The 10,254-nt window shown below is 38.3% G+C and overlaps 1 protein-coding gene across 1 annotated transcript; it reads left to right on the forward strand.

Moving 5' to 3' along the window:
- Positions 1 to 826: 826 nt before the first annotated feature.
- Positions 827 to 7,146, forward strand: LOC139909334 (cytochrome P450 2K1-like). The gene is made up of 9 exons (XM_071896366.2): positions 827 to 1,042; positions 3,710 to 3,872; positions 4,007 to 4,156; positions 4,262 to 4,422; positions 4,575 to 4,754; positions 6,031 to 6,172; positions 6,382 to 6,566; positions 6,737 to 6,878; positions 6,959 to 7,146. Exons 1-9 carry the CDS (start codon positions 839 to 841, stop codon positions 7,144 to 7,146), a joined length of 1,515 nt encoding a protein of 504 aa, XP_071752467.2. The 5' UTR covers positions 827 to 838.
- Positions 7,147 to 10,254: the final 3,108 nt, after the last annotated feature.

Consider the following 10,254-nt stretch of genomic DNA (forward strand, 5'->3'; position numbering starts at 1 on the left):
TGGGCATATTTCTTTCCCTTTAAACTTGAAATTTTTGTCTCTAATTTTATTCATCTTATTTTAACCCTTATTTTGGTTTATGCCTATAATCACATGATTTTTTGTGTAAATTGACCAGTTTTAACGTTGTACTATTGTTTTACTCTTTCTGTGAAGCACCTTGAGATTTCGTTGTATTTTAAAGTGTTCTATATTAATAAAATTCATTATTATTATTATTATTATTATTGTTATTCCCCCTGATCACCAGTTGGATTCCATTGGACACAATGTAAAGACAAGTAATTAAGCCTAAACAAAGTAAATTTTCAGCCTGTGGGAAACACAGAGGTACGTTGTTGGGAGTCTGGATCTTTTAATCCCGACTACTTAATCTTTTGAATTATGCTTGGTTGATTAACTTGAGTAGGCCTAAAGACAGGTGTAAAAACACGCTTTTTGTATTTTCTATTTTCTATGTCAAAACCTATTTTTTACATAATGATTAATCGATTAATTGGTCATTAACGTGACTGACAATTGATTAAGGAAATTGATTAAAATTTGCATCCCTAGTTGTAATTTAACTTCCTTGTTAAATTCTGCCTCCAATTTGTAGATATCAAACTATGACAGCTGGAAAGTCTAAGGAGTTCACAAAGAAGGCAACAATTTACAAATGTGTACAGCCAAATCTTTCCATGATTCTGTAGTCCCTCCTTTGGGTTGTACCTTAATCTCTGCTGGCAGCTACAAAAGATGTGTGTTTTTAACAAAAGGGCACACCCAGCTAAAGTAAACAGGCAGGTTTCTTATTTGTCAGCACACTGGTAACATAAGTATACAGTTTGTCAAAGTCATGGGCATATTGGATCTTCTTCTCCAGTCCTGCAGTTCAGTCTCCCTGTTGGGGGCTGCTGTGTTCCTGCTGGTCCTCTACCTCTTCTCCTCCAGCTTCAGCTCCCAGGAAAAGGGGAAGGAGCCTCCAGGACCCAAACCTCTTCCCCTGCTTGGTAACCTGTTGCAGCTGGATCTCAAGAGACCCTACCACACACTCTGGGAGGTAAGGCAGTGGCTAGAGTTTGCTTGCTACATATACAGTATGGCTACACTGTACAATGTTTTCTTGTTAGTTTGGTCTTGTGTGGTTGTTCTCAACACTCTCTTGGCAGCAAAATGATAATCAATCTGATCATCTGACTAATAATTGGCTCATCTGTTTTTAAAAAATACTTCTCAATAAAAAGAAATCTTATACGATGCTTTTTCGCACTACACAACACATCACGGTACGACTTTAACATACGGTGCTGAAAGAACAGGGTAGCTGCCAGATATTGCAAGATGAATGCGAGTACCGTCAATAGAACTTGCAGAAGTTACCTGGTGGTTAGGGAGCATTAGTCGGAGTTAGACAGTAGTTAGCTACATCTCCCAGGAGGTATCATTCCGTTTCTTTTATTATTATCAGTACCGACCTTATAATTATCAACTACTACCCGGTCCTTACAGGACATTTGGATAATTTCCCAGTGAAGAACCTCAGAGGTAATCAGAGTTATAGCTATGCCTAACAGAAGGTATCATGTAGTTATCAATACCTACCCAGTCCTTACAGGACATTAATGAGTTTTAAGAGAAGAATCCGTGTGGCTCTTTCTCAAACGTCAAATAATTTTCAGTTATTTCACTGCAGCTACCATGTAACTTCACCAGGTGAGCACCGTATACTAAAGCAAACCATTCCCAGTAGTTTCACAGGAGATTAATGAGTTTTACGATAAGAATCCATGTGTGACCAATCCCAGTAGTTTCACAGTATCTATCCAGTCCTTACAGTAGCCTATCTATCCAGTCCTTACATGACATTAATGAGTTTTATGAGAAGAATCCATGTGGCTCTTTTTCAAAATGTCAAATCATTTTCAGTTACTTCACTGCAGCTACCATGTAACTTCACCAGGTGAGTACCGTATACTAAAGCAAACCTTCCCCAGTATTTTCACAGTAACGTCATGCCTGTAACCGATAACTTACCATGTCCTGTGGAAAGAGCCCCCGCGTAGGATCCATGTTGGGACTATTGCAAGCAGTTTACCAGACATTGTACAGTAATTTCGGCCTTTGAGCACCGTATACTGAAGTGAAGTCGTTCGGCATATTTCCAAGTTAAAACAACATCTAACCCACACATTTTCAACGCTTAAGTTTAAATGTATAAACATGGAATAATGGTCAAGTTTGCACACAGTGTTAGGTTCAGTTCTTTTTTTTTTTTACTTAAAACATGACAAAATAGTGAGGACACAGGGTTCATATTTTAACAAAATAGTGTCACAGCCCAGGCTCAATGGACTTGACAAAAAGGGAGACCACACATGTTTCAAAATAATACAACAAAATATTTATTGTAAACTAACTAAATAAATGATCAAAACGGAATAAGGGTGTAAGTCTGTAACATCAGTAGTGAATGCAATGCCTGGGTGAGTGTAAAGTGTGGTGTGGGGGTGTTGTATGGTGCAAGAAAAGAACCAAAAGGGGAGCATACGCTCAAACCAACCAAAAGGGTGGAGAGGAGAAAGAGAGTGAGGGAGAGAGAGCAGCCGTCTTAAATAGCCTGGGATCCACCCATCCCAGGTGCCCCACGTTATTAGGGACACTCCCACTCTGCCTGTCAATTACCTGCAACAAAACACAACCAGGAAGCACACAGAGTGGGAAGGCTGTCACAATAGCTTAAGGTAAAATGATAAAATGTCAGTCGGGGGCCCCTTGGGAGTGCGGGGCCCGTTTCAGTTGAAACGGGTGAAACATAGCTAAGGCCGCTACTGCAGCCCAGGTATTCTCTGTAGAGTTGAACGTTGCGTGCATGTGTATTCTGAGAAGAAGTAGAAGAAGAAGAAGAAGTTTGCGGAAGCAGAATACGCATGCATGCAACGTTCAGCTGTACGGGTCAGCAGCAGCTTCAGTCGGCGTCAGTGTCAACGGATTCCGAAGACATCAGAAAATAGGAAGAGAGAAAATCTGCACTTTTGGTATTCTTCTTCATCACAAGCTCCCCAAGTGCACTCACAATTATCGGTAGTGATGGCAGTCTTCTCACACAAGTTGACTCTATAAAATATGTTTGTGTTCTCCTTGATTCACACCTCATTTAGATTACACATCGATTCTTAATATTATTATTATTATTATTATTATTATTATTACTACTACTATTATTATTATCCATGTTATTTAAAACCGTTACTAGAAACCTATAATTCTGCCCATTAAGACACTCTGATCAACTTTTCTTTGCTGTTCCCTTAGCTTCTAAAGAAACCGGTAAAAAAGTATTTTCATTTAAGGTGCCATAATTTACCTTCTCATTTATGATCTATTATCTCTTTTGATTTGTTTAAAACTGCTTTATCTTTGCATCTGAAAATTAATTGCTCATGCTTTTCATGTTTTATATACTTTTTTACACCATTGTCCTGTACTTTTGTAATTTTTCCTGTAATTTTGTTTTGACTTTGATGATGTCTTTCTGTTCTTTTTTTCTTCTTACCTCTTTTTATTTATTGTTTATGCTTATACCACCTGAATTGTTGACTGGACATTGATGTGCAACTCTTGTGTATTGTAAGACCCCCTCAAAAATGAGATGCAACATCTCAAAGGGGCCTATTCTAGTAAATAAATAAATTTCTATTAAATCATTAAAATGTGCTCCTGGTCTTAGCTTTCCAAGAAATATGGATCAGTGTTCACAGTCTATTTTGGACCCAAGAAAGTGGTGGTCCTGGCAGGATACAAGACAGTCAAGGAGGCTTTGGTCAACCATGCTGAAGAGTTTGGAGACAGAGAAACAATCCCAGTAATACATGAAATCAATGAAGGGCATGGTGAGGAAACAAAACAAATGACTGTCAATTAAACATTTTGCCATTCTAAATCAATAGCTTTCAGTAAATGTTTATAGTATTTACATATAATTTTCTCAGTTAAAAAAATATTTTGTTGAAATACTTTTATTTAGGCATTTTACTTGCCAATGGGGATTCGTGGAAAGAGATGAAGCGGTTTGCCTTGACTAACCTGAGAGACTTTGGCATGGGCAAGAAGGCAAGTGAGGAGAAAATCATTGAGGAAAGTCACAACCTCATTGAAGTGTTTGAGAAATACAAAGGTAACCCTCTTATTTTAACAGAATTTATAATTGGCAAAATTGTCTATTTGAAGGCAAAAAAATCTTCTCTTCTTTTCTTGGGTTTTGTTGTCTTTCTTGTTGCAGGTAAAGCTTTTGATACTACCCGATCAGTGAACTATGCAGTCTCCAACATTATCTGTTCCATTGTCTATGGCAGCAGATTTGAATATGATAACCCAGAGTTCACAACTATGGTGGATCGAACTAATGAGAATGGTCGACTTGTGGGCTCTCCCTCAATACAGGTACTACTTATGATGCTTACATGTTCATACTGACTGAAATATTAAATATATAGTACATAAACAGTAGAACTTATACAGCAAAACATAAAAATTGTTTTCATTTTCTGACTAACTCAAACCTTCGTGTTTTCTATTCATTTCTCGGTTAACAGGTGTATAACACTTTCCCATGGCTGGGCAAATGGTTTGGTAACAGGACACGAATCCAGAATTGTGTTATTGCCAATAAGAACCAGATGACAGAGTTGATCAGAGGTTTACAAGAGACTCTGAATCCACAGATGTGCAGAGGTTTTGTGGACTCTTTTCTGGTCCGTAAGCAGAGTCTGGAGGTATGAAAACATAAAACTTATCAGAATTGATTTCATTCTGGCTCACTATTTGATTTTTAAAGATGATTAAAAATCAAATAAGGAATAGAATATTTTAAAAGGCAATGCCTTATGGAATAATGATTTTTGCAGGCAGTGTTTCCTAGCTATTTCTATTCATGGTCCGTGCCCCCACTTTATCTGGCGTGTGGGAGTGGACCAGACCATGTCTGACTGACCGGTTGCACAGTGTTTACAGTCAATCAAGCTTGTGGCACGGCATGTTGTCATGTGTTGGTGTCACGGCAGGGAGTGAAGTCATTGGCCTTCGCCCCATAATCCAGTAGAGCCCCATTAGAGGGCGAAGCCCGTGTGAAATAGAGCAATAGTTACATATTGTAACTATAGTTCTATGATCACAGGCGGAGCCCTCTAACAAGTCATCCTCCGCTCCACAAGTTGCTGAAGACTTGAGTGGATGATGAGCAGTGGGCAAGGCCCCATAGATTTGAGTAGGCTCATCCTGATTGGCTGAGTACGTGCATGCAAATTTCAGTGTGCTGAGGCGACTAGATGAGTGGTTAAGCCAATAGAGTCCCATTAGACGGCTCCGCCCGTGATCATAAAACTAGAGTTACAATACGTAACTATCGTTTTGAAGGATCTGATTGGATTTTCTACACAGGACCAGAAATCTCTGAACCTGCTGAATGGAGGCAGGTTCAGAGATTTCTGGTCCTGTGTAGCTCAATGGGTGGACAGATCATGACAGTAACTCTGCCAGGCGTAGGGGTTTGATTCCCACGTACTTCCCACACTTCGAATGAAGCCATCCAACAACATATTTTTAATTAAAGGCCCCATATCATTCTTTTTCCATGACAGTTTTTTCAAATGTACAGTGTCTCAAGATATGTGCTTCTTTTTTCAAATAAATGTAGTTTAGTTATAAAATAAGGGAGCATTAATTGGCACAGTGACTATTGTGCATATAATAACTTATTCTTCATATACCATATTTTGTCTAAATAAAAAAGTATCGCTCGTGGCACATTTTTACTTTTCTCCCCACTTTTAATAATGTTTCTGGATCGGAAATGTGTTGTGGGCTCTACTTTTTTATTCTAATGATTTAACTTAAGCCCTGCACCAAGAAAAATGTATGTACAAATGTACTCTTCTTGGCCATGTTTTGTCTACCTATTGAGATACACAGGACCTCAAATCTCTCTGTAATTTGACTGCTTTGTATCATATTTTAGGTTTAATAACAGTACTGATACATTGTTATGTACAGGAATCTGGGAATATGAACACTCACTACCACAAAGAAAACCTTTTGACAACAGTTGCCAATTTATTCACTGCTGGTACTGATACGACAGGAACTACATTGAGATGGGGACTTCTGTTTATGGCCAAGTATCCAAACATACAGGGTAAGGAGCTGCAGACATTCAGAACACAGCTTCAATCTAAGGTGTAGACAATACAGAGACAATGAAGACACATAAACACTGGTAAATGATTAAGTTAATTGAACCAATTTTATAGCTTGCACTATATCACTTTTAGTGAACAGGGGGCAAAGATCACCACAATAATTTTTTACCTCACATTTTCCTCTTTGTCCTCCCTCATCTCCCAGACCAGGTCCAGGAGGAGCTGAGCAGGGTGATAGGAAGTCGTCAGGTCCGGGTCGAGGACAGGAAGATCCTGCCCTACACTGATGCTGTCATCCATGAGATTCAGAGACTGGCCAACATTGTCCCCATGTCCCTTCCCCACAAAACCAGCCAAGATGTCACCTTTCAGGGTTACTTCATTAAGAAGGTCAGACTGAATAAAACACCCATCTTCATATTCAAGAAAAAATTATAACAAGAATGCAGAATACAGCAATTAATTGTGGGATCTCTGAAAAGTTCAAATATATTTTGAAATGATATTGCAGAATACTACTGCCCACTATATAGAACACAGTTTTTCTTCATTGTCTACAGGGGACCACAGTGTATCCTCTCTTGACATCTGTCCTGTATGATGAGACTGAATGGGAGAGCCCACGCACCTTTAATCCTGCAAATTTCCTGGACAAGGATGGGAAGTTTGTCAAGAGAGATGCCTTCATGCCTTTTTCTGCAGGTTAGCTAGCTCAGGTATCATTTATTGTCAATATCAATTTACTTGCAGATGACCTGAAGCTATTCCTTGTTCTCTTGCAGGCCGCAGGGCTTGTCTTGGAGAGAGTCTGGCCAGGATGGAGCTGTTTCTTTTCTTCACCTCTCTCCTCCAGCGCTTTCGTTTCACTCCTCCACCTGGAGTTGCAGAGGATGAACTGGATCTGACACCAGCTGTTGGCTTCATCCTCAACCCTTCAGCCCATAAACTGTGTGCTGTCTGTTGCGTATGAGAAGAAGGGCTTTAAAATATTATTATTGTCATGCATGCAACTTGATGACTTCCAACTGAGTTGGTTCTAATTTGAACCCCTTTGCAGCTAGTTTATGCAACAATTAATCTGCGTGAGATAATGATAATGAAATCCTGTACAGTGACAACACATGCAATTAAGCTAATTAGTTATTGACAGACTGAAAGGATACAACTTGATAGACACACTGGCTAGTCTTATGTCCTCAACTGTGCTTGTCAAGCAAATATTTATTAATTTGTTAATCCATGTAACTTGTGCTGCAAAAACTAAATTGCATGAATAGCTGCATATGTAATCTTTTGATGTACATTGACAATAACCTTTCAAATATGGAAACAGTGCACTGTGAACATGGGTACTTTAGCGTACAGGATAGGTTCAACATAAAGAAAACAACAACAGCACCTATTTTTTTCACTCTCATATTTGTTAGAGCTCTTGATAGTGGGACTGACAATATATGACAGCTTATCCTGAATTTGACATGTATTTGGCAGCTGTAAAACACTTGAATAATTATGAGGAAGAAGTTCCTCATGTTATCACGTTACATCCTCATGTGGAGTCTTAATCGCATGCAGGGAGGCCAAACTCATGTTGAAGTTGTTGGAATGATTTTAGGACCTCTCCAAACAGTTGACCTTAGGTAATTAGGTAAACCCATGTTTGCCCATTTTTAAAGCTCTTGTGTAGTTTGGCTGGTAGGAATTCTGCATCAACTGCTATTTTCAATGCCCTTCATATTGAATTTGGAAGATCCAGTTGTTTTCTCACAGTTGACCAAAGTTTGAATGTAAATTTTATCCACCATTATCCACCATTTCATCAAGTTCCACTGAGATGCCTAGTTTATAAATGGTAGTGCCTCTAATGAAATACTGTGCATGAGTTTTGCTTCATAACAAGCCATCCTGTTTCTATGTATTTTGTTGTCCATACTTCCAATGTTCTAAGCTGTGTTGCCCTGGTCAAGTAGATTAAGGCCTCCTTTTTGTTTTGAGTATAAGAGTTTCTTAAATTTGATTCTGTTCGGTTGTTTTTTCCACATATACATATACTGTAAATTTAGAGATTAGTTTATCTAGTAACCTAAATGTTGCTATGGGGGGAAACAAATCTGGGCTGGATATTCATTCTCACGGTTTCTATTCTCTCCAACAGTGATAGAGGGAGAACCTCTCATCTCAGTTGTTCTGCTTTCACTTCATTTATTACATTTCCATAATTAGCTTCAAAAATAAGCTAAGATAAATCTGTATTGTCCATTACATGATGTGAAATGGACAATTTTTATTAGAAACTCCAGCAGTATAAAAAGCGAGTATAAAAACATCAGGTATAAAAACAGCAACACAGACAGCACACAATATCAACAATAAATAATAAATAATACATTGTGCATAGGGCACAAATTAACATTTGTAGCCATTTTCCTGGCCAGAGGGACGTCAGTTTGCGGCCTGAAGGCAATTTCTGAAAGGATGAGTGGAGGGGATGGGTAGGGTCATTATAGACCAGGATTGCCTTTGATGTTAAGGCAATAGTTTTGAAGTGGAGGAGGTAATAAAGATTCCCAAATATCTAAATCCATCTTTGGGCCAATGAAAATTTACGCTTACATCAAGCCGTGTTGGCCATTTGCCTGATAACATTCATAGGGTTTAGGAGCAGTGCCCACTTATTATTAGCCTACTCATTAACAAATTGCATGTAAACTTTACAGGAAAAAAAAAAACATTATCAGTGTGCAACCGATGTTTACCAACATCAGAGCCAACGTCAGAGCCAGTCTGTTAGCTCAGGAATGGAGGAGCTACTGCAGAGTTTTTGGCTTGTTGAAGTCTGATTTCAGGTAAAAAAAATGATTTTGAATAATACGGCACTCCAGAGTGTGAGAGTGGTTTTAGCCTAATGAATAACATTGCAACTGACAAGAGGTCTAGCCCAGATTTCTTTGCACTACACCACTGACGAACTGTGATGGCAATGGCCATCACACTTGTAAAAATAAAACCAAAAGTAAAGAACATTAAACACACTTCCAGTCGAATACCGAAAAATGTGTGTTTTCTCAGGGTACACTGGTTCTTCTGATTTTATTGATACATTTAGCAAATTCGTGCTCCCATACACAAGTCAGTCATCCAGTGGGTGGCATTAGGGACTTCACTTATATGTACTGTAAATGCATTGTGGAAACAATACAGAAATGTGTTGAAATAAAAAAGTTGCATTTCTGACTTTTTTTTTTATCTGTAACTATGTGTAAAAGTAAGTACTTAAATACTTTCATCTACTGTAAGTAGTAGTTAGAATGGAGAAGTTTCACTTGTAGTTGAGTAAGATTTGATTGTGGATTGTACATTGATTCACGTAATGGGTTGATACTTTGTCCAACGCTGTTGGGGGTGTAGTGATGCTTCACACCGAGACAATCAGGCAAGAAGTGAACACTGGCAAATATCTAACTTGTGGCAAAATGTTCAAAGATCATTCTGGTTAAGTTCTGTTGGTGTCATGCAAGTTAGCCAATTGAATACAATTAAATTTTAAGGACACTGACAAACAATAACTTATCAGAGGCCTTTCACATACTCCCTCAAAATTAGATAACATTAGATATTACTTTTCAGTCCTAGTAATATATTTAAAATATTTGCAAATATTAGTGTGTTGTCCTAATAAAAGTGATGATTTTACAGATATAAGATGAAAACTTTGAGCATATCCACTTCCCTTTCCTTTGTGCCTCTGGCTGAGCAAGTTGAGAGAAAGTTGTTAGGTCACTGTCCAACATTATCATCATTTCAATTCCTCAAGTCAGATCCTCATACCACCAAGGATATTTAATAAATAACAGCACTACACAAGGACTATGAGAGATTACTGTTTGATTTCTCTCGTTCTGTAATTTTGACCACAAACGAGGACAATACCAGGCATTACTGTAACACCCTGTAGCAGGCTGGCACACACACTCATAGCACCCTCAAGAAATTTACAGACGTCTCTATAATATCATGTCACAATTAAAGTTTGGAGTATTTATCTCGCTGACTATAACCCTCTCTTTATAATTTTGTC

This window comes from Centroberyx gerrardi, chromosome 7 (assembly GCF_048128805.1).
Source record: "Centroberyx gerrardi isolate f3 chromosome 7, fCenGer3.hap1.cur.20231027, whole genome shotgun sequence".
Taxonomy (NCBI): Eukaryota; Metazoa; Chordata; class Actinopteri; order Beryciformes; family Berycidae; genus Centroberyx; species Centroberyx gerrardi.